This window comes from Homarus americanus, unplaced genomic scaffold (genome assembly GCF_018991925.1).
Source record: "Homarus americanus isolate GMGI-L3 unplaced genomic scaffold, GMGI_Hamer_2.0 scaffold367, whole genome shotgun sequence".
Classification (NCBI taxonomy): Eukaryota; Metazoa; Arthropoda; class Malacostraca; order Decapoda; family Nephropidae; genus Homarus; species Homarus americanus.
Window position 1 is genome coordinate 16,859,973 of NW_024743709.1, and position 24,454 is coordinate 16,884,426.

Genomic DNA, 24,454 nt, shown 5'->3' on the forward strand with positions numbered 1-24,454 from the left:
TGAATCCAGCAATGTCAATTATATTATCCTAACTTTAATCTGAGGTATTATTTAATAAATGTTAAAACTCTGAAGGAGGATTGTGGGGGGGGGGTTGGACTGACCGCCAAGTTGCTAAAGAGGGGGGAGGGTACTTGATTGACAGATAGTACGAAGATTATTTTTTTTTTTTATTAACTGAAGATATTTGTTTAGCTCATAAATTCATACAAATTACCCGTCAGAATATAATTTACATTGCTGAATTTTATATTTCAGGATTATTTTGAATATAAACATCATATATTTTGCATTAACATACAAATTTTAGATACTTCTAGGTAAATCTATGTTATTCTTCAAAAGTTATGACATTTATATTCAAAATATTCCTGGTCTGCCAATCCAGCAATAATTTGTGTTTATCCTAACTTTAGTTTGAGGTATTATTTATTAAAATTTAGTGGTTTTTCCCCCAAAAATTTCTCTCTGAGAGGGAAGACGTGTAGTGTGAGAGGAGGGAGTTGAGTCCATATTTGAATGACATTAACTTGGATGCATCAGTATTTCTATTTCTTAAGTATTAATTGTGTGCATGTACCATCATAAAATTAAGATGTTATTTTACTACAACATAGGTGTATGTGCCTTCAAAAGTGGAGTTTGGGGGGTCAATGGGTTTCCATTGAATTAATCCCATATGTTCTGTTGTTCACTTATCTGATTTTCACTTAACACGGACCCTGGGTTCTATTGACCGCTATGCAGGGGCGCGTAACGAATTAATTGGTTCTAGAACCTTGTTCAAGAGTAGCATTCGTTCAGCAGGATTAACCGCTCCAGGCCCCCAAATACAAACAACTTAAACACTGAAAAATATAATAAAATTGTAAATCAAAAAGAAATATGCAACAAAACCCCTAAATAAAGAATATCATTAATACTTGTAATAAAAAACAATAAATAGAAAAAAAAAATAAAAAAAAAATTTAAATAATGCCTAGGAGTTTTCTGCTTATATTCTCAATTTTATAGGTAAACCGTCATAGAACACTCTCTAGTAGAACTGCTACAGTAGCACCATACAAACTATATGTGTATTACACACAACAGCATACAAATAACACACAATCCTCAAAAACAAATTTATTAAAAATGTGATAGTCTGCTCTCAAGTTTACTCCGTGCTTTGTTATTAATAAAGCACGGAGTAGACTTGAGGGTAGACTCACATTTTGAATAAATTTGTTTCTGATTATTTGTGAGGAGATTTTCCCATTATTATTTATTTGTACAGTATGTGTTTTGTGTGTGTGTGTGTGTCTACACACACACACACACACACACATATACAATAAAGGTAAAGGAAATTACTGTCTCTAGAACGAATGGCTCCCTGCCCCAGCAGCAAAAATGCCGGCAACTTTAAAACTATCCTCAGACATTCTTCTGTACATCCAGGGTGTCATCTGCGAATAATTGAGGACCGCGAATTATCTGGTCGTACTGAACGGTTACTCTCAGTGATTTCCACATGGAAAGTACAGTACAGTAGTTCAGAACTTTATACTTGTACAGAAATTGTTTTGGGGGGATTACTTTATATTTTTCTTGGTTCCGTGTGGTACTGAGAAGATCCATCTTTGCGTGTGTTTGTGCGTGCGAGAGAAAGAGAGAGAGGAGTTTTGAATGGCAGTTTTTCTTGCCTTGTTCTAAAGGGTTGCATTGGTTATAGAGGAAAGACTAATCTTTGGATTATTGCCCCAACCATCATTAGATTAGGGTTTGCTTGATTTCTAAGCCCAAAGACTTTAGTAAGAATATTCATGAATTCTATTAAAGCTCAGTTATAAACTGGAAATTCAGAATCAATCTATCTTTTTTTTTTTCCTGCCACGAACTTTCTTGGCCTGTCTCCGTGTCTTTGTTGCTTTTGTTGTGCCATGTTAACAAATTTATTGGTGATATTAAATTGCAGTTCAGACTATCGACTTTTGGAGGAATCTGTGACACCCCTATACATGGAACTTCTGCAAAATCATGCAACCAGTGGCAATGTGGCAGCCCTAATCCGTGTATTCCTTGCCAGAGCAACAGAGCTCAAGGCGTCAGCACAGTGTGACAAGTAAGTGCTTGGTTTAATGAAAATTCTCCTGGCTGCACTGATATAGGACTATCATAGTATTGTAGAAGGTGTATATACTGTGCATAGAATTTGAAGGTTTTCCATGGGCTTAATGTCCTAGTAATGCAGTACCAGTTTTGTAATATTTCCCACTCTTTACAGTAGTGTGTTTACATGGCAAGCATACAATGCACTCTTTATTGTTCGTTGTGTATGCAAGTTACATATTCAACATCTTTCTGAAGAGGAAGTGATTGAAGTTGTGCAGACATCCCCACCCTCCACAGAAGAAGGTGGGTTTAGAACAAGGTTATTGAAATAGTATATGGCACATACAGTATTTTCTCGATTTAACTAACTAATTCGAGCCACCCCTTTTCGTTAAATCGAAATTTCCACTAAATTGAATTTCCGTTATTTTTCCTCGATTTACTGAACTGTTTCACTAAATCGAGCATGATTTTGTTAAATTCTGCACCAAATGCACCACACGTTGCTTGGTGCGTCAGATTTGTTTACATCCACTCAGTCTATGCCCTGCCGCCACTGTGTGTTGTTCACTGCTACCTCTCGGTCAACTAACTACACTGGAGCATCTTAGCTTATGTCTTTATTCAAGACATCTTCAGAAGCAACTGAGTTTACAGGGACTGGAGGCTTATATACAATGGGTGACCTTACATAACACCAGGTCAGGTCAGTAACATGGGATCCACTAATTCACACACCACCTCCACTACAAATGAAGGAAGAGCTTAAAAAATTGGGTGACATAATAACAGGTCAGGTCAAAAACATGAGACCCACTAATCATCTACCCTACTTCCATGGCTTTTTAGTAATTAACTTAGTACATTTGAGTACAGGATCTCATAATTAAAATGATTTTGCCACAACATTGTGGATTGACATGAGAGAGAGAGAGAGATCGTGTACAGGATGTGTGTAAGCCTACCCAGCCTCCTCTCAGTGGAGAGGTCTGGATGAAAAAATTGCCTTATTATTTGAGGTGTCATGTAATTAATATTTTTATAGTGCCTCTCCCCTTCCCTGTCCCCCACTCTGCACCCCCTTCCTCCTCCTTCCTCCCTGCCCCCTGCCTCCCCCTCCTGCACCCCTCCTTCCCTGTCCCCCCCTGCCTCTCACTCCCTCCCTCCCTCACCCCTCTCTCCAACTCACAGTGTGATGTTGTGGTACTGTGTTGATTAATGAACAACAACTGGCCTAAGGTTAAAAATGCTTGAAAGCATTTGAGGTGGATGTAGGTTAGATGATTAGTGGGTCTCATGTTTTTGACCTGACCTGTTATAATGTCACCCATTTTTATTATAAGCTCTTCCTTCATTTGTAGTGGTGGTGGTGTGTGAATTAGTGGATCCCATGCTACTGAACCTGACCTGATGTTATACAGTGACCCCTCCGTTAATGAACTCAATCCGTTCCAGAAGGTCATTCGTTAATCAAAGCAGCATCGAACTACAGTTTCACTGTTTGGTATTGTTTTAGCTCAATGAAAATTTCTACCTCAACAAAATGCAGTGTTCACTATTTTGGTGTGTATGCAGAAGCCCCTGGATTTCACCCATGTATTTTTAAATTATCAGACTGTCAATATGTAAATATATTAAATGACCACAATTCTGGTTGAAATCCTCAAGATGTTACCTCCAGTGAAAACAGAGAGAGACTAACTCCTGTTTGCTGTGTTAAGAGGCTGGATGCCGCACATTAAACTAGTCACTTTACCTTCAATTATGTTCAATAATTGTTAAAATGACTGAAAAATTGAATATTAAACTTTTAAAATGATTGAATAGTATAAACTTCTTGATATTTACTAAAATAGTAAGGAATTTAAGCCCTAGAACCGATTAATGTATTGGCGGACTGATACTAAAGCTGGTTGCCCGGTCAGTGCAATCGAAAACATGTTGAGAACTTCGTAAACCGAATTGAAGATCCTTATGGAAGGCAGTTCGTTAATCGAAATTACGTTAACCGAGGTGTTCGTTAAACGAGGGGTCACTGTATAAGCATCTCACAGTCCCTGTAAATTCAGTTGCCTTTGAAGATGTCTTGAATAAAGACAAAAGCTAAGGTGCTCCAGTGGTTTACTTTTCCTGTGTAGTTTTATATGTTACTGGTAACAGTTTCCTAAATAACCCCCTGCTAAAATAGGGGGCGAATCTTAGACTATGGTGTTATTATATATAATTACGGTGATCCCTCGGTTAACGAGCACCTCGGTTAACGAAATTTAGGTTAACGAATTACCTTCCATAGGATTCTTAACTTCGGTTAACGAGCATTCCCTCGATTAACGAATTCTTTACGAGCGCCCCTCAACATGTTTTCGTCTGCACACTAGCTGTCGTATTAGTCCGCCAAGACAGTAATCGGTTCTAGGGTTTAAATTCCTTACTATTTTAGTAAATATCAAGAAGTTTGTACTATTCAATAATTGTAAAAGTCTTATATTAACATTTTTAATTATTGTAACAATTATTTAACATAATTTAAGTACAGGGAAACTAGTTTTTAGCGTGCCAAACAGCCTGTCAACACACCATACAGGCGTCAGTCTCTGTGTCTTTTCAGCGAAGGTAACATCTTGCTTCAGACTCTCTTCAACATAAATGCTTTTTTTCTGTGTTCCAGTCAAATTATTGGTCATTTTGAAATTTATTTTACATATTGACAATATATAATGTAGTGCAGTGTTGATTTAAAGAAAATAATCTTGAATTACACCAAGAGAAGTAAAATTTTATGGGTGAAATGGCGCCATGGGGTGACTTCTCTTCCACCCCAATGCCTTCGCTTCTCCCTTCTCCTCCACCCCCATTCTAATTCCCATCATCATCATCATCCAGGAGCCTTCTACATACACACCTCAAAGTAAGTGTACTTTACTACCTTTTTTGTTGAATTTAGGCAATTTTCGGTGAGCTGGAACCAATTACCCAAAAACCCATTGAAACAATGGTTTCGGTTAACGAGTTTTTCGGTTAACGAGCAACCTTCTAGAACGAATTGTGCTCGTTAACCGAGGGACCATTGTACGCCTTTAAAATGTTTACTCCTTGGATGCTGTAGCCCTGGACATTCTCATTTGTGACAAGCAAACTATTATTTTGTGCATCTAGCAAAAAAATTAAAAATATTCTACATACTATACTGTACATAATTCTCAGTTTGTCAATGTGTTTGAATATTATTGTGGATCCAATAAATTCCTCTTCCTCTATCTACTCGTCCCACATCATTTGATCTACCTCTGACATTTAAAACAAACAGGAAAGATAATTTTCTTTAATTACATATGCTCTTGTCAACCCAAATCAGGTGGAGTACCAGAAGATAACTCAAATTTGGTGGAAGATCTGGTGACGAGTCTAGTTGAGGTCATAGTGGATGTGCCTCTGGTTGACCTCACTTATGCACTCCATCATGAAGCCACCACCACACTCCTTGTTCTAACTTCAGCATTGGTGTTTGCATCAGGAGAGTTGTGCTACTTAACCATTTTGAAGTAAGTGTAACTGCTGAATTTTTGTGATTATGTATTTTAAAACAAGTCTATCGTGGTCATTTTGTGCATATTTAAAGAAGGGTCATTGTTTCATTTGCTTCATATCTTTATCTATTTCTTAACTCCAGAAGATGAAGCTATACAGGTATTTAAAAGATTGATCTGAGAAAAGTTATGAGTGGGTTACATTCCACAGTTTTATTTGTAAAATTGTTCATTTGGAACTCATATAATAATTACAGTACAGTACTCGTAGGTTCCCTGCCACCTCACAAAAGCCTATTTAACCTATAATTAAGCTGAAATATTGTGAATTTGAAATGAATAATGTATATTGGAGTACTGTTTGCCTATTCTGAGTAATTCAGTCAGGTCTTGACACTGAGGGTAGTATCACTTCTCACTGCCACGCAGGACAGAGGTTCATACCCAAAGAAATACATCATATTCATTAACAGTATATATATATGTCAGATTCATGTGGGTGATGTCACTGTTCACTGCCATGCAGGACAGAGGTTCATACCCAAAGAAATACATCATATTCATTAACAATATATATAGGTCAGATTCATGTGGGTGATGTCACTGTTCACTGCCACGCAGGACAAAGGTTCATACCCAAAGAAATACATCATATTCATTAACAGTATATATATGTCAGATTCATGTGGGTGATGTCACTGTTCACTGCCATGCAGGACAGAGGTTCATACCCAAAGAAATACATCATATTCATTAACAGTATATATAGGTCATTTTTATGTGGGTGATGTCACTGTTCACTGCCATGCTGGACAGAGGTTCGTACACAAAGAAATACATCATATTCATGAGCAGTATATATAGATCAGAGTTATGTGGGTGATGTCACTGTTCACTGCCATGCAAGACAGTGGTTCATATACATGGGACGTCATATTCTAATTGAAGACTAATGTGTGTGGGCTAGCAAATTTGGGATAAACAGCAAGATTCCCCTCAAGCACCCCCGATTCAAATATAATAATAATTGTAATAGTTAATAATAAAAATTATAAATATGTATTAAATGAAAATATAATATAATAAAAATAATTTTAATAATAATGATGATAATAATAATAATAATAATAATAATAATAATAATAATAATAATAAAATAAATAAATAAAAGATCAGTGAAAATGATATACCTGTACAGTATGTATGTTGTGTTGTCAAGGTAAGAGAAACAGTTGAGACCCTGCAATTGTGTGTAAATGAGACAGAAAGTCAGATCAGCAACCTGGGACTTGGTCACAATTTTTGTGGTGCCATATGGCAGCAGGGTCTACCATTAGACAACACATTATGATTCCAATATCTTCCCAGGTGGTAGTACCTCCCTGTTTGATAGCTGCATACTACCTATTACTGTGATTTCAAAGTCATCACTATTTTATAGCCATTTTCCACACTTGTGTGGGTTAACCATGATTACCTGATGGCAGCTTTCCATGCTGCATAGTATCTTGCTAATTCTCTCCTCAGACTCTTATCTCTGTGAAGTTATTTTTAACAAGTTCTCTGTAAGTTATTCTTGGCTTACCTTTACCACTTCTCCTCCTTCTTGTGTGGAAACTTATCATCAATTATAAGTCAGTTTTTGGGTCATCGCACTTATAGGGTAAGTGTTGCCACAGAAATGTCAGCACTACATTATTCAGGAGAATGGGTTCCTCAGGGCAGTGTTTTGAGTGTGACCCTATTTGCTATCGCAATAAATGGGGTAGCAGCATCGGTTCCAGGTGGTGTATCACTCTCATTGTATGTAGTTGACTTGTTCATTTGGCATGCAGCTTCCTGCATGTCAGTGGCTGAACGTCGCATGCAATTTGCACTAGACAAGGTTTCACGTTGGACCTCAGAGCATGGTTTCAGATTTTCTCTCTTGAAGACTGGTACCATGCATTTCTGCCACTTCCGAGGTGTTCACCCAGATCCCGATCTACAGCTCTATGGTCATCTTGTGCGATGGGTCACAGAGACTCATTTTCTGGGCATTATCTTCAACAACTGGATTACATGGCAGCCACATATTCATTACCTCAAAGAGTCTTGCCAGCATGCTATCAAATTTATTGAGTTTTTTGGGTACACATCGTGGGATGCTGAATGAGGAACTCTACTACACCTTTACCACATGCTAGTTAGACCCAAACTGGATTATGGGTGTGGCGATAAGTCAGATGCAGGTGTGGGCCTTGGGGTAGTGTATCCCGACTTCTGTCGGGAGGGTGGTCTCCCCACTTTGGCATCTGTTTTTACGACAGAGCTTTCAGGTATTTTACCTACCCCCAGATTATATTTACCCAAACTCATAACAATTTAAATTTTTTTAGCAATTCTCACAGTGCTTTCCAGGCTTTAGCTACTTGGATGTAGCTATTTTAGAGTGGCTGCTTCTTATTTAACGTCGGGGCCAGAACATCAGTTATTGCTGGGTTCTGGCCCATGTGGGGGAGAAAAGGAATGAGCGTGCTGATGCTGAGATGAAAGCAGCTGCTTCTCGCCTTCTGGGACATAATTCCGGTCTACCTTTCTCCAATATGAAGCCAATAATAAGAGTTGCCATCCACTCGAGTTGGCAGTGCGGGTGGGATGATGTCGGAGGAAACAAGCTCTGAGGCGTCCACTCTGTTTTGGGTGCTTTGGGATATGAGGGACTGTCACACCGCTGAGAGACTGTTTTGGCCCGCCTCCACATTGGCCACACATGGGTGACTCCTGGTGTTTTAATGGATAGGAGCACCCTCTCGCCATTATGATGACTGCCTGGTCCCATTGACTGTTCAACACCTGGTGCAGTGCCCCACCCAATCTTAGAGGTCTTTGTTGAGTCAAGCACCTCTCTTTGGTGCTCATGGGGGGGAGCAGATAGTGTAGGAGGGGCGTCCTCTTCTTCATAGAGGAAGCCAACCTTCTGCACAGGGTTTGTGTTTTATCTATTAATGTTGAATTAGTTTTAGCGAAAGTTCTATGCAATTTACTATTTGTGTTGTTTGTCTTGCACTATTTGTTTTTATCTTCTAATTCGGCGGCCTTTGACTTACGGTGTTGCATCGCTAGAGATGTTATTACTTCAATCAATCAATTAATTACACTGTTAAGTGTTTTCTTCTCTTTGGAAGTTTAGGAGAGAAGACACATAGTAATTTATTTTCAAGTTATTAGAGAGACAATGGAACCTGGATATTACTGTTTGGGAGTTATGATTTATAACCTGAAATTATCTAATCTGATTCTGTCTTTTTTTTCCATTAGAATGTTGATGACTGGCCGTGCTTCCATCCATGCTTGTCTGTTTGTCAAGACATTATTAAAACGCTTCATGGCACAAGACAAACCTCCAGCTAAAGATGGAGGTGGCAGTGTTGTACTTGGATTGGCTTGTATGTAACATTATTATTATTCTTTCAATTATTCACCTGTTACTGTGTTGCATTGTTACATAGTCTCTCTTAATTTTTAATTTATTTTAGCTCTTGTAAGCCTTTTCCTTCAATGTTGCAGAGAATCTAGAATCAAAAGCAATAAATTTCCTCTCTTTTATTTGTCTCCATGCATACCATAACTTCAGCATAAACCATTTGGCAACTTGGTCTCAGAGTGAACTATGAGATTACTGGGCCACTTATACTGGCAGCTGGGATGATAGATAATAACTGTTAATGTGTATAGATACATTATAGTAATACATTGAATTACCAGACATCTGCATGTCTAGATTTTCCAGTACATACTGTACATTTATTGATCATTATACGATGGGGTTAGGGACTTCGAAAAGCCATCGTAAAGTTATCGTTTGTATAGCAATAGTAAAAACTTATGCGAAAAAATAGGTTCTGTCCCTGAGACCCTGAAGAGTCAGCGTTAACACTCTCAGCGGCTATTTTTCAACTCGTAATTTTGGGTAGCCACACGTAATTTTTTTTTTTTTTTCTGTTATTTGCACAAGCAATCGTTCATACAGAATGTGCAAAAAAAAAACTATCATAGGGTCAAAAACCTAAAGGGAATAAATATTTCTTACATGGGGGCTAACACAGAGAGTAGGGGAGGTGGGAGCACTGTGGGGGATCTCAACTTGCTGTCCCATGCATAGTGACACAATTGCCAAATGGCAATGCAATATTTTTTCTTTTCTTTTATTTATTATTATTATTTTTATTTATTCCTCACATTTACTGGTACAGTATACCAGGGGTCCCTGACTTTCGAACGAATGAGGTTAAACTTGAAATTTATAGTACAGTATTTTATTTACCTGATGACTTATTTTTACATTTATATACTATATTTTGTTATTATATTTCTTCTTTTGTCTTAAATTAAGTGATTTTAGATGTATATAAGCTTAGGCTATGATATAGTGGGATTTTAAACGTTGTTCTGTAAGTACGGTATCACATGACGTGTTCCAACTTAAGAACGTCCTCAGGAATGGAACTTGTTGGTAACCCAGGGACCCCCTGTACTATATTATTTTATGAACAAAGAATAGCTTCTTCCACACGCAAGCCATCCTCTGGGTGATGTGACACAGTTCCCCTGCTTAGTCTGGCAGTCACCGGGGACGGGCAGAGCCTCCCACGTGTTACACCATTCCAAGATTGCGTCAGCGTATCTCAGAATATTGCTAGTTATTGCACATTAATTTTTCATAGCAGTGACAATGCAGGAAAAGCATTCGGGTAACGACCATCGCATAGTGGTAAATGATGTTAATTTTTTAGCATCGTAAAACTGATCAATTGTATAATGGTCAACACCTGTACAGTAATTACATTACAACAATGTTAATACAGAACAATGTGAGTGAGACTATCAGTCCAGTTGATCCCCTTCAACTCTCTGTGCACCACTTCCCATCATTCATATACCAATGGAAAAATTTCACATGTGGTATTATGTCTACAGCTACATAAAAAAAGGCACAAATAATTACTGTAACACTGAAATTCAAATAGATATGAAGCCAAATATGATCCTTGGTTGGAAAAGATAAAAGATCCTCTACACTATTTATGTTTCCTGTTTCCTAGAATAGCCAGGGACGGATCCAAGAATATTAAAAGGGGGGGTCCAAGAATTTGTGGGTGGGGGAACATGGCCACCACAGCGAGCCCACTCAGATGGGGGGTTTGGGGGGGGGGTTGCCATAAGCCCCCCAGAATTTTTTTCTCTTCTAAATCTGACCAATATCATGAGCATTTTGAAGCCATGTTCACTTGATATTAGGAGATATTCTGAGATCAATACCAATTACTTTTTACTGTACAAAAATATATATGTACAGTAACTAAAACAACTATCTGTGCATACTTTGTGGGAAACAATAAGACACCATGGACGATAAATTTTGGTATACGAGGGCTGTCACTAGTCACACGTAAAATTTCGGAGCATATCGACCCCCAGGACCTCCCCTACTGGATCCACCCCTGACAGCAATTTTGGTGGATAAATAAGTTTAGAACCTTCTGCAGTTTATTTTTTCTTAAAAAAAAAAAGAAAAATATGAAAGGGTTAGGGGCTGAGAAAGCCCACTCATGAAAGGATTTATTGCTTTATATGGTACAGCACTGGAACCAATAAAAAGTTGAAGAATTATCTAAACTGTACAATATTTCTTTATATATTTTAAATGCACTTTCCCATTACAATCTCTCTTAGTAGGTCTAGGTTCATATTTTTTATCACAATAACTCTTCTTCAGCTGGACTGTGGAATGTTCTGACCCTGGGGCTAGTTGGGAATGGAGAGGACACTACTAAAAGAGGACCTGAGTCACCACTAGCATCACAGAGTGTGTTATTGCTTTTGGTGTTAGCCAACCACTATACCGCTGACCGTACCACCAGGAACCCTTACCGGCAAGCACTGCTACATGCACAGAACTTCCATGGTACTGTGTATACTATATCTATAAATTAACAGTGAATATTGATAAGATTTGAAGCTTTATTCTTTGATATAAATATACTGTATGCTGAAAATATATGAGAAAATCATTTACGGTATCATTGGTGTAATATTTTCTGTGTGCAGATGATTTTAGGAGGTACAGTATCATGCTCTTCATAGAGACATTGATGCAGAAAAATTATCAGTATTGAGAAATCATTCCTACAAAGCCTTTTACTTTTTCTTTATTTTTGTGATATGGATTTGCAGATATGAAATTTTCTTCATATGGCTGTCAGCACGTGATGTAGTACTGACCTCTGTCTGGGAGAAATTTATAATGATTTTTTTTTTACTTATGCAAACTTTTCCATAACCACCAGTATATATATATATATATATATATATATATATATATATATATTTATATATATATATATATATATATATATATATATATATATATATATATATATATATATATATATATATATATATATATATATATATATATATATATATATATATATATATATATATATATATATATATATATATATATACATACATACATACATACATACATACATACATACATACATATATATATATATATATATATATATATATATATATATATATATATATATATATATATATATATATATATATATATATATATATATATATATATATATATATATATATATATATATATATATATATATATACACAGTCAACCCTCGCTTTACGCGGTCCCACATTCCGCGTTTACGCGGTACCCTGCCGAAACAGGAATGCTCACATTCCGCGGTGCGTGTACCCCTTTACTCGGAGAGCGGCTGGCGAGCCGCGCCATTGTTGGATCCAAACCTCCCGCCCTCTCCCGCCATCCGCCATGTTGTGTAAGCGGTGCGAGCATGGTGCGCACAAGGTCGCCCAGTCATCAAAACATTACTGAGTTCTTCACCCGCCACCCACCACAGCCGGCCCAAGTCAGTGATAGTGATAATTATAGTGATATGGACTTATATGGACTTTGAGGGTTTGACAAAGAGGCCCTGCAAGCCTCTGTGGTGGATAGTGATACAATTGATACAAGTGATACAGGTGAGGGCCAATAATCTGCCCTCTGCCTCGGAACCAACCCCCCATCCCCGTGTGCCCAGCCATCTTTTCTACTAATGTAAGTGTTAAAAAACCTAATATTATTGATATTTCTCTTAATTATTTATTGTGTGTGCATACCATCATAAAGTTAAGATAATATTTTTACTACAACATAGTTGTGTGTCGTCAAAAAGTGGAGTTTGGGGGTCGGCCCGGTCTCTATTTCAATTAATCCCATATGTTATGTCGTTCACTTTACGCGTTTCTCACTTTCCGCGGTACCCTGTGGGTTGAATTAACCGCGTAAAGTGAGGGTTGACTGTATATATAATATCACTTAATTTAAGAGAAAAGCAGGGATAGAATGACAAAATACAGTAAATAAAAGTAAAAAATAAGTCATCGGGTAAAATACTGTAAATTTATAGTTTAACCTCGTTTGTAAGTCGGACGTACTTAACCCAGGGACCTTCTGTACATTTATTTATATAAACATTCAGGATTATATTGGTATAAAATGCTGTATGTAACTTAATTAGAACTGATTTTATAGACTCCAGTATAAACATTTCTTACATTTTTTCTGTCATTGTGTCAATATATTTTGTTTAGAATCTTTTATTGTAACAACCTTACAGATAATTTATTTAGGATCATTATGGTACCAAATTCATCACCCTAACACAATTAGAACAGATGCTATGGATATAAGTTACACTTTTTCTCTAGCTGTAAATATATTTGCTTGAGGCCTCCGCCTAATATTATGGGAGAGTGAAGAGAGAATTGTACAAAGTATATATTAATACTGCACTGTATTGTGTCTGTTTACAAAAAACAGAAGCACATAGTAAAGGTTAATAATAAAGTGCTGTACTTATTTTTATTAATAATGAAGCAGGAATTGATTATACAACACTTACAATGTACAACACTGAAGGTGGAGAGGAGATTATGTTTTCACTGCTAATTTCATTGACTTTATGTACTGTTCAGTACACCACAATATTTATATTTCTTAGACACTTCACTTTAGTGCTCCTCAGCAACCACCTCCACCAAGGTGGTAGCCCCTGCTTATGCAAACTTTCTCCCATATTAACCGGATTTGGGGTCTAAAGCCTCGTTCACACCAAGATACATTGAATAGAAACAGGCACGCAACAATGTTTCTGGACTGTTGTGAGACAATCCTGAAACAGTCACGAGACAGTCCAGAAACACTTGGGACAGACAGCAACATTGTTTCTGGACTGTCTAGCGACTGTTGTGAAACAGTCCAGAAACAATCGGTAAACCTTGTTGCTGGACTGTCAACCGATTGTTTTGCAATAGTCGCGAGACAGTCCAGAAACATTGTTGCATGTCCAGACCAGGCTAGAGCGATGAATTGGCGGCTAGAGAAGTTGATGTCATCGTGTCGGTAGATGCAAAAGTGGCCGCTGTGGCGGGTGCCTGTGTTGTTATTTCCTTAGAAGAAAGAAGGCGGAGAGCAAGGAAAAGTCCTGAACGATGGTGGATGAAGGAACAACATATGGAGAAACACTAATGACAGACCTGAAACTAGAAGATTTAGCTGGATTTAAAACCTTTTTTAGAACAACAGCTTCAGATTTTGAAATATTACTGGAAATGGTTGGTCCCAAAATCACAAAGCAAAACAGAGACTATCGAGCCTCAATCCCTGCCAAAATACATCTGGCAGTAACAATAAGGTATCTTGCCAGGTGGGAACTCGTTTACAAGCCTGATGTATACCTTCAAAGTGTCAAACAGGCAATATCTGCCGTCGTTCAGAAAGTGTGTGATGCTCTCAATTATGCCCTGAAGGAATTTGTAAAAGTAAGTTTATTATAATATTTGACATATTGTAAAGGGGAAAATAATACTAAATGAAATTGCATAAGAAAATAAATAAACTGTGAAAATCCTTTTTTGTGGCATGCACATATCAATTACATACACCAGATTAAGCAACTTTGTATTGTGTTTCCCATATGGGATGGGAAACAAGAAACATCCAATATCATGTTTCTGGACTGTTGTGAGACAGTCGTGCAACAGTCCAGAAACATGGTTGCACGACTGTTTCTGGATAAAGTATCTCGGTGTGTACAAGGTCTTGAGACAGTGTTTCTGGACTGTTGCAATTTTTCCGAGACAGCCGCAAAACAGTCCAGAGACAATGTTGTGCAACAATGTATATCAGTGTGTACGCAGCTTTAGATCCCAGTCCTATTGCAATGGGATCTGAATTGAGCGAGTCTGGGTTAGAGGGAGTTTACTGGATAGTATTATGAGAGCTGTCTGGGTTATGTAAGATTAGCCAGAAATAGGGAATCAGTCCTAAATCCCTCTTGGTGACAGATCCCTCTTGGGTTGGTATTTAGGTGGAACTGGGCTTGATCTTGGCAGTGGTTTCTTCAACTTCAACCACAAATTCATAGAGAATGAGGCTGTTGGCAAGTGGGTACTGCATTGGACTGTCACTGCTATAATAAGATCTATGATCTTTAAGGATAACCTCTGTGTCATGATCCTCTTACTTCAGGCTGACATCACATTAGGTAGGGGCAGGTGAACTGTTTATCTAAAAAAGAATAACATTAATCTTGGCTGACATTGGGGAGCTCTGTCCAGTGAACTCAAGTATCCCTTGGTGAGGTGCCTTGTATTACATGAGCTACTTGGCTTTAGGTTCAGCAAGGAAGGGTATTTCTGAATCAATTTTTCATCTCCCATAATTTAAATTAATGAATGATACATTGGCAGTTGAAACCCTATGTAACTGAACCATGTTCTCTGTTTAGGGCCTCCTCTGTGTGTGTGGGTGTTTTTTTTTTTTTTTTCTCTCTCTCTCTCTCTCTCTCTCTCCTTTCAAGAATTTCCCTTTTGTGATACAGGGTGACTAAGCAGGTGTTAATCTCCTAATTCTTAACATTCAGCAGTTGCTAAGTTACCACACCCAATATGGCAAGAGGCTAGTCCACTAAAAAGTTGTCCCACCATCTGCAAGCACTCAAAATATCCCATTATATTACTGAGTGTGTAAAATGGGACCCCGATTCCTTCTCGCTGGCAGGAAATTGAACCCAAGGCCATTCACTGTGTATCTCCTTTGAATAATCAACTCCTTAGATTCAGATTGTTGCTGAGAAACAAACTGAAATTCATCCCTTTAACACTTTCAGATCCAGCAGAAAGCACACCAACTCAGGCAGTGGCAACATTCAAATTAGAGTTTGCCACATTATACAAGACCTTGTGTACTCATCTTCATGATGACCAGACAACGCTGCTCCTGTACCTACTCCTTCATAAAAATGAAGATTTCCGCACCTACGTCCTGTCCCGAACAGACATGGAGAGTTTGATTCTTCCAATCCTCCACACTCTCTACCATGCTCCAGACAGTACTTCCCATCATATCTATATGTCACTTATCATCTTACTCATCCTTTCTGAAGATGATTCCTTCAACAAAACAATTCACGATATAGTAAGTGTTTACTTGTAGTCTTATTGACTCTTCTCCTTTAGTTGATAATATTTCTTCCCTTTCTCTTCGTCGCAATGTTGCTTCACTCTCTCTATTTTACAGGTACTTTAACGGGCATTGTTCGGTGGATTTGGCATCCTGTGTACTGCCAGCAAGGCAGTGGGCTTGTAACACACGTCTTGCTTGCAGTGCCCAATGTTTCTGTGTGGATGTCGGTCACACTTGAATAACCCGTTATAGTACATCCTTCTTTCCTCACTCGGCCAAACTGTGGAATGCTCTGCCTTCTGTGTTTCCACATTCATACGATCTGTCTCACTTTAAAAAGCTGGTTTTCCAGCAGCTTCGTGGTGTAGATTAGTATAATACAGTAATATTTTTCTTTTCTAATTTTAATTACTTTTTACTCTTATTTTTTCGCCCCATAGGCCCTGTTGTGGGTCGATGACCTGTGCCCAGGTGGGCTATTCCCCATAAAAAAAAAAATAATAATAAAAAACACATCTTCAACCACTTCAGTTACAGTCCATCATCCACAGGAATTGAAAGTATAAGATCTGGAAACCTGATAAGCACGAGTAATGGTAAACAGACATTTTTGTTCAGCTAAGAAATCCAGAATTAATCCCTGATTCAGTTATTCCATCTTGTATACAACAATGAGGAAAACAAAAATCAACAGCTGGAAGCATTGGGTAACCTGATGGTTTAAGACTTAAAGAGTCTTACTGTGGCACAGCAGGGTGCCCTATGATTGTTAAGTCTTAATTCAGAATTTTTACTCAAAATCAGCCCTTTCAATTTCCAGTCATGCTAACCCCAGGACAGTCACTTACCTCTCTTCATTTTTATTAGAAATTCCAGTTTATAGTCAAATACATATTGTTCAACTTGCATTTCCTCCTTTATCCGTAATGGATGCTTGGAAATGAAGGGAGCTAATCCAGAGTCCTGGGTAAATGAATGCTTTCACTTGTCAGCCTTTTGGGCCTCATGGTTACAGAAAAAATTATAAACTTATTCAGAAATTAATTATCTGGTATAGTTTAATGAAGAGACATGTCTATTTGTCACCAATAACACACATCAGAAGTCCATATCCCAGCTTTTCAACACCCATGGATCATGGACTGTAACTGAAATAACCTAATCTTTGCTTGATTGTAAACCAAGATTTCGGTATCAATTCCCTATGTTTATTTATTTATTTATTTTTACTTTTTTATTTATTTTAACCATTCCTTTATTGAGTTGGTTTATATACACATACTGTAGTAATCTCCCCATTGGCCGGATTAGTTGCTACACAGTACTTCCAGGAATGAGAGATTTCTGATTAATGAAACAAATCTCTTGAACCAGGAAAATCTAACATCCCTGGAATTTTTCTGGATATTGTACTGGGAAAAGTTTCCAGGGGCTTAAGCTATGCATCTTTCATGGAGAGACACTCACACATTACCAGAATGTTTCTGGGTGCTAGGGAAAGTTTTTTGAAAGTAAACTATGCATCTCATCTCGACTATAAACTACGAATCTCGTTGTCGCGTCTCGCAATGACAAACACTTTCCCATGAAATTTAGGACGCGGGTATGAGCGAAAATATTTACAGCTATCAAAAAAGTGTATAAAATTTTATTCACAGCATCTGTTCTAATTACAGTATGTTAGATGAATTTGGTACCATAATGATTCTGAATAAATTCTCTGTTGTGAAAGAAATGTAAGAAATGTTTATATCAGAGTAGAAAATCATTTCTAATTAAGTTATTAAAAAAGAATTTCCAGAGCTGTGTGTCATTGCCAAGAATGGAGCTTTCCATTCTGTAATGGGAAAAGTTTTCCCTGAGTAAATTACACATCTCACATGGACTGACGCAAGAGCTGTATTTATTTACGCAAACACCATTTTACATGTACAATACACTATACTGTATATACTGTACTCGCCAGCAGATATTGTAGTCATGAGCCAACAGTAGGCAGGCACTCCACTCTGCTGAATGTACAGTACAGTATACAGTTCATGACTGCAATAGGTAGTAGACAGCTACCAAACAGGGAAGATATTGGAAGCATAATATATTGTCTAATGGTAGACCCTGCTGTCATATGGCATCATTTACACACAATTGCAGGGTCTCAATTGTTTCTCTTACTTTGACAACACAACATACATATATCGTTTCTCACTACAGTATTGAATTTTTTTTTTATGGTCCTTTATTATTATTATTATTATCATCATCATCCTTATTATAATATTATATTTTTTTTTTATTAATTTTTATTTATTATTGTTATTATTATTATTATTATTATTATTATTATTATTATTATTATTATTATTATTATTATTAATTATATTTTTTCCCCCAGGCCCTGGTGGGCTAATCCTGAAAAAAAAAATTTAATCACTTTTTACGTCCTAACACTTGGGGGAGATGGGTTTTACCATCTCTCTTTGGTGTTGGGGGGGAGCGCGTAGCATGGGAGTGGATGTCCTCTCCTTCATGGAGGAAGACAACCTACTACACAAGTTTTGAGTTTTATCTGTTAATGTTTAAATGGTTTTTATGAAAGTTCTATACCATTTATTATTTATGTATTTTTACTTTACATTATTTCTTTTTAGCCTTCTAAGCTTTTAGTTTAATTCGGCACCACATGACCTAAGCTGTTGCGTTGCCAGGGATGTAATTGCCACAATCAATCAATCAATTAACACTTGCAGTGGAGGTGGGGTGGGGGATTAGTGGGTCTCATGATCTGAAGATATCTTGAATCAATACAAAAAGTACATATGGTTCTTTTCCCACTTACTGAATGTACAGTACAGTATATGTAACTGTAATCACTTTTTATGTCTTAACACTGTATTGTTGGCTGATTGTGTCCTGGTACAGTAATGTACAGTATTGTAAAACACAAATTGTGCATAAAAGCAGCAGCTAAAGATGGAACAACCTTGTACAGTGGCAGCAGAATATGAACTAAGAATTCAAGCAGCTAGGCTATCCATGCACCTGGTACGTGGGGTCATGTTGGAGTATGATGCAATCTCTTGGAAATTTTTTCCCAGACCCAGAATGGAGAGGCTTGGAGAGATTTTCTTGGACTTCTTCCAGATTATGCAGCTGGTTTTCATCCCCGAAAACTCATTCGCTAACCCAGATTTGAGATAATTTTTCTGGAAAAACTCGGGGCCAATTACAATTCCGCCTGTTGGAGATTCCAACTAACAGGGAGATTACTATACTATATGTAATATTTTTAGTCATTGTCCCTAATCACTATTCTTATGTGCAGTGTTTTGAGTTTACCTTATCAAATTTTGAGGAATTTATAGAATATCAATGATATCATTATTTTTCCTATTAATGTGAGCTCCAAAACTTTTAGTATCAGTGAAAGTTTCATTCACCTCCTCATTTCAGCCATTGAAGAACATCACATGGTACACAGAGCGCCTTATTAACGACATCTCACTCGGAGGACTCCTCATTCTCGTTGTCATCAGAACTATAACCTACAATATGACCAAAATGAGGGTAAGTTATAGATTTCTGATAGTAACAATGTTAATACTGTATGTCTTCACCACTCACTGATCTGTGAATATGTTATTTTTTACTAAAGTCAAAATCTCATATTTCTGTATAGACAGTAAGTCCAGAAGTCATGACCTCATGCCCCAGGGCCCTAAAAAGCAAATACAGTAGGACCTCAAGTTTAACAACTAATTGGTATCTGTTTTAGCATCGCAAAATTTAAAATTGCCAAACAAGTGATGCTGAAATACATGGAAATAAACCTAATCGTTCCACGGTGTCACCAGAACCTACAACCCACCGAGAAAATTACATTAAAGTAATGTATTCATACATATTTATGTTGTACATATTGTTGACAATATTTATATATGCCTGTACACTCATACTGTAGAATAACTTACCTTGTTGGAGTTGGTGAAATGTTTGATGGGCTGGTTGATGGGTTCCAAAGCAGGGAGGGCTGGTTACTGCTTCCTCCCTGCTCCCTCCTCTGCACCTCCTCTAATCTCAGCATCAAATCCCTCAAAGTCTTGAGGCAGCTCTTCCACCAGTAAGTCACCCAACAATTCAATATCATTATCGGTGGTGCCATCATCATCTCAAACGGCGATGCTTGCCAAGGCATTAACAGGCTGGGCCTTGCACAGGTACCGAGTAATAAGGGCCTGCTGATGAGCATTAACACAGGACATGTACAAGGCCTTATATTCCTCCATAACCTTATCAAAGACAGGGCAGATAAGGTTCCAAGGATGAGGCCTGGTATCGTATTCTTCTAGCTGTTCACTGAGACGTGCGATGTTTGTGACCATCTCAGTCAGCTTGCGTGTTGTAGGTTCACCGAGCGCAGCGCGGCCAGACAACAGCGGTTGATGCGCCATAGAAAGTCGTCCGTGACGGCACAACGCGACGTAGTATCGGATCACCGGGACGTTAAACGAATTTTTGGTCTCTTAGAGTTTAGCGACGTAGTATCGAAACAACGTCAAGCGGGACGACGTACGAGGACTTACTGTAATGTATATACAATTACTATACAGGTATGGGACCATTTATGAAGCATTCTTGAGGCCTGGAGGTTGTTGAATAGGGGTTTTAACATAATTTGGAGCACCAGGCCTAAAATGTACAGTAAACCCTCTGTAACTGGTTGTGAAGACATTGTTCAGGTCACTAGAGTCACCCCTAAAAGTAGCTTTAATTGTACACTGTAACTTTAAAAGTTAAAACTTGCAGGTACAGTACATAAACATTAATAACAAAAGTATTTAAAAAGCATTGATGAAAGTATAAAAGAGAACAAATATGGTACAAGTTAGTGTACAAACTGTGTCACAGTCACCACTGGTGCTCGTCTTAGCAATGCAGCAGCATCCCTACTATTATTTCTTGTATTTATTTTTATTTTTTTTATTTTTTATTTTTTTTTTATAAGATTAAGTGTGTATGTACAGTCACGTTCAAGATTCTTCGAACACTACTGGAGACAGCTGGCAACTCAAGGCCGTTTGTTTACTTTACTACGTAGTAAAAATTATGAATGAATGTAAAAGTGATCGGTGATTGGTTACTTAGTTCCCCGTTGCTTAATTAATGGTTGGGCTTCGTTGTTTCGCATTACAGTCGGCCCTTAACATACGCGGGGGTTACGTAACAGAGAAAGCCGTGGATGTTAAAAATCCGCGTATATGTGCTGCCAAAAAAAAAAAACCTGGCCCCCATGTCCTTATTTACCGTATATACCTGTGTGTAGTTCGAGTTTTTAAGACCAAATTATTTGGCAAAAAATTGGGGGTCGACCTCTAAAAGGGTAATAGTTTCGTTAGGTTGAAAAATATTTACCAGTAACTACCAGTAAACAATGGAAACGATGCACCAACGCACCACCAGCTGTGAGTGTCGGTACAGTTGCCAGGGCAGATCTCTTGCGTCATCATAGCAAGCCCAAAGTAGCCAAATCCATGGTATGGTAGCACAGGACGATGTAAAACATAAAGTATTCATAAATACATAAATTTTTGTTCATTACATTTGAAACATCAATCTTTGTTAATTAAATTTGAAACAAAAGAAAACTACGATACCGTATTTTCATTAAAATATTTCATCACAAGCATATTTTACCTTAACTGTGACTGAATGAATATACGTATTCTCAGAAATAAATATAGAAATGTAATATTTTTGCTGGAATGACGAACATATTACAGTGGAAAGTGGGATAAAATCATGACGAAAACAATGACTTTTGCTTTCTTTCGTTATTCAAAAGATTTTACCGTAATCGCTTTTCGAATGGTTTTCAGTTAAAAAACTGTTGTACTCGTACTATATTACAATAATATTCTATCCTATCATTAGCCTTATAATCCCACAACTGCAAACCATTCGAAAAGCGATTACGGTAACATCTTTTGAAGGAAAGAAAGAGAAAGTCATTTGCTTTTGTCACAATTTTATCCCACTTTCCACTGTAATATGTACATCATTTCAGCAAAATATTACATTTCCATGTTCTCAGAAATAAATGGTAGTTTTGTTGAAACGTAATGTACAGTATTTAATATTAAAATGCAAAAATAGCTATAAAAACAATTAATACACCAGTAATGTACTGGCTGGCATCTCGTCCCTGCTCCCGCGTCCAAGGTCACCACTCCTCCCAACTCGCTCCCTCCGCCTCCTCCACCTCCTCACCGTCACTACTGCTGACAACAAACACAAATGTTTTGTGAATAACTGCACCTCCACTTCCTATGTACAGTACTGAACTGTACTGTGCTGTGCATTTTTACAAACAATAAACATGGCAAGAAAAGCTATTAAAAAAAAGAGAGATAAAAATTTCACTTTACTGTACAGTTCCTATCCTCGGCGACAGGACGGGGGTCCTCGGGCTCATCGTCACTCAATTCCATAATGGGTGGTGAAGTGGGGGCGACGGTGGATTCAGCTGCTTCCTCACTGCCGCCAGTGATTGATGGTGTTAAATCTCTCCTTCGGTGATCAAAGAACATGGTGATGGGGAGTTGTCGTCTCTTTCATTCATTTCTTCCATGATGTTTTTGTATGGAGCGAAAACGTCATCCATCCCTCGCATGAATTTCAGGACACGCACCATGGAGGGGTCCATACTATAGGCCAGGTTTTTCAGTGCCTCAATATTCCTGGTTATCTCCCCCAACTTCTCCAACGTTATTTCTTGGTGCTCTTCCTCTTCCTCATCCTCATCCTCTTTCCCTTTCCCTTTCGCTTCCTCTTCCTTGCCTGAGTCTACCAACTCCTGTAGATCCTCCTCGGTCAGCTCAGTGTCGTGCTCTTCAATTAGCTCCCTAATCTTGTCCTCTGCCATGTCCTGGAAGCCTTCAGCAGCCACTTTCCTTGAGAGTGCCAGGGTCTTTCGGAATATTTTCATTAAAATCCATCAAAATCATTTTCCTTGTCATCGTCTTAAGCACCAAACAGCTCCTCCCGGTCTTCTCCTTGAACAGGGCTAGAGGGTACGTGTTTTTCGAATCGTTTTCAATTAAAAAAATGTTACAGCACATGTATATTTTACCTAAACTGTGCCTGAATGAATATATTCTCAGAAATGAATAGTAGTTTTGCTGAAACGTGATGTATTTCAATGTAAAATAGGATAAAATACATGACGAAAACAAAAGACTTTACCTAACCTTCCAATGTTCAAGAGATGTTACTCGTTTTTTTAATAGTTTTCGGTTATAATACTGTTGTATTACAATGATATTATATTCATACTGTGCTTGATATACTACATTCACGGAAATGTAATATTTTTGCTGAAATGACGTACGTATTACAGTGGAAAGTGACGTGAAAAACAATGACTTTCGCTTTCTTTCGTTCAAAAGATGTTACCGTAATCGCTTTTCGAATGGTTTTCAGTTAAAAAAACTGTTGCATCACAAGTGAATTAGGATAGAATATTATTGTAATACAACAGTTTTTTAACTGAAAACCATTCGAAAAGCGATTACGGTAACATCTTTTGAACGAAAGAAAGCGAGTCATTGCTTTCGTCACTTTCCACTGTAATACGTACGTCATTTCAGCAAAATATTACATTTCCATATTCTCAGAAATAAATAGTAGTTTTGCTGAAACGTAGTGCATTTCAATGTAAATTAGGATAAACTACATGAAAACAAAAGACTTTACCTAACCTTCCGATGTTCAAGATATGTTACTCGTTTTTTTTAGTAGTTTTCGGTTAAAATACTCTTATATTAGTGAGATTCTATTCATACTGTTTGATATAATACATTCACGGAAATGTAATATTTTTGCAACTACAATGCTGATGTCAACACAAGCGTGGTTACAGCGTGACTGACTGAGTGAGTGAGAGCTATGCGTGTGTGTGTGTGAGGTTGCGGGAGCGGGCGGTGTCCTGTGTGAGGTGCCGCGCGCGGGTTGAATGGCGCGCGATTTGAATGTACTTCAATGTACAGAATATTCCTCCAGCGGGGTAATCCGCGTATTTGCAAATCCGTGTATTATAAACCCGCGTATGTTAAGGGCCGACTGTATATTATGCCTTTCTGCTAGTATATACTGTTAATTTGATTTTAAAATGGATAGAGCAATGAGCCAACCTATATGAATTTATATTTAGATAAATAAACATAAGTAAAAATCGGTAAGTATGTTAAAGAACATCATGCATCGGGCACAGCTGTGTGCAGGCTGCTTACCGATG

At 37.7% G+C, this 24,454-nt stretch overlaps 1 protein-coding gene across 2 annotated transcripts in view; it reads left to right on the top strand.

Annotated features, from left to right (window-relative positions):
* Window positions 1-1,957: 1,957 nt before the first annotated feature.
* The window catches only part of LOC121877257 (dymeclin-like), a gene marked incomplete at its 5' end in the record, with an annotated part of 45,782 nt that continues 23,285 nt past the window's right edge, over window positions 1,958-24,454 (top strand). The window contains 7 exon segments of one of the 2 annotated variants that reach the window (XM_042382909.1): window positions 1,958-2,104; window positions 2,267-2,397; window positions 5,450-5,636; window positions 8,922-9,049; window positions 11,380-11,568; window positions 15,869-16,176; window positions 19,615-19,728. In XM_042382909.1, coding sequence (XP_042238843.1) covers window positions 1,958-2,104; window positions 2,267-2,397; window positions 5,450-5,636; window positions 8,922-9,049; window positions 11,380-11,568; window positions 15,869-16,176; window positions 19,615-19,728 — 1,204 coding nt within the window. 2 annotated transcript variants of the gene reach the window in all.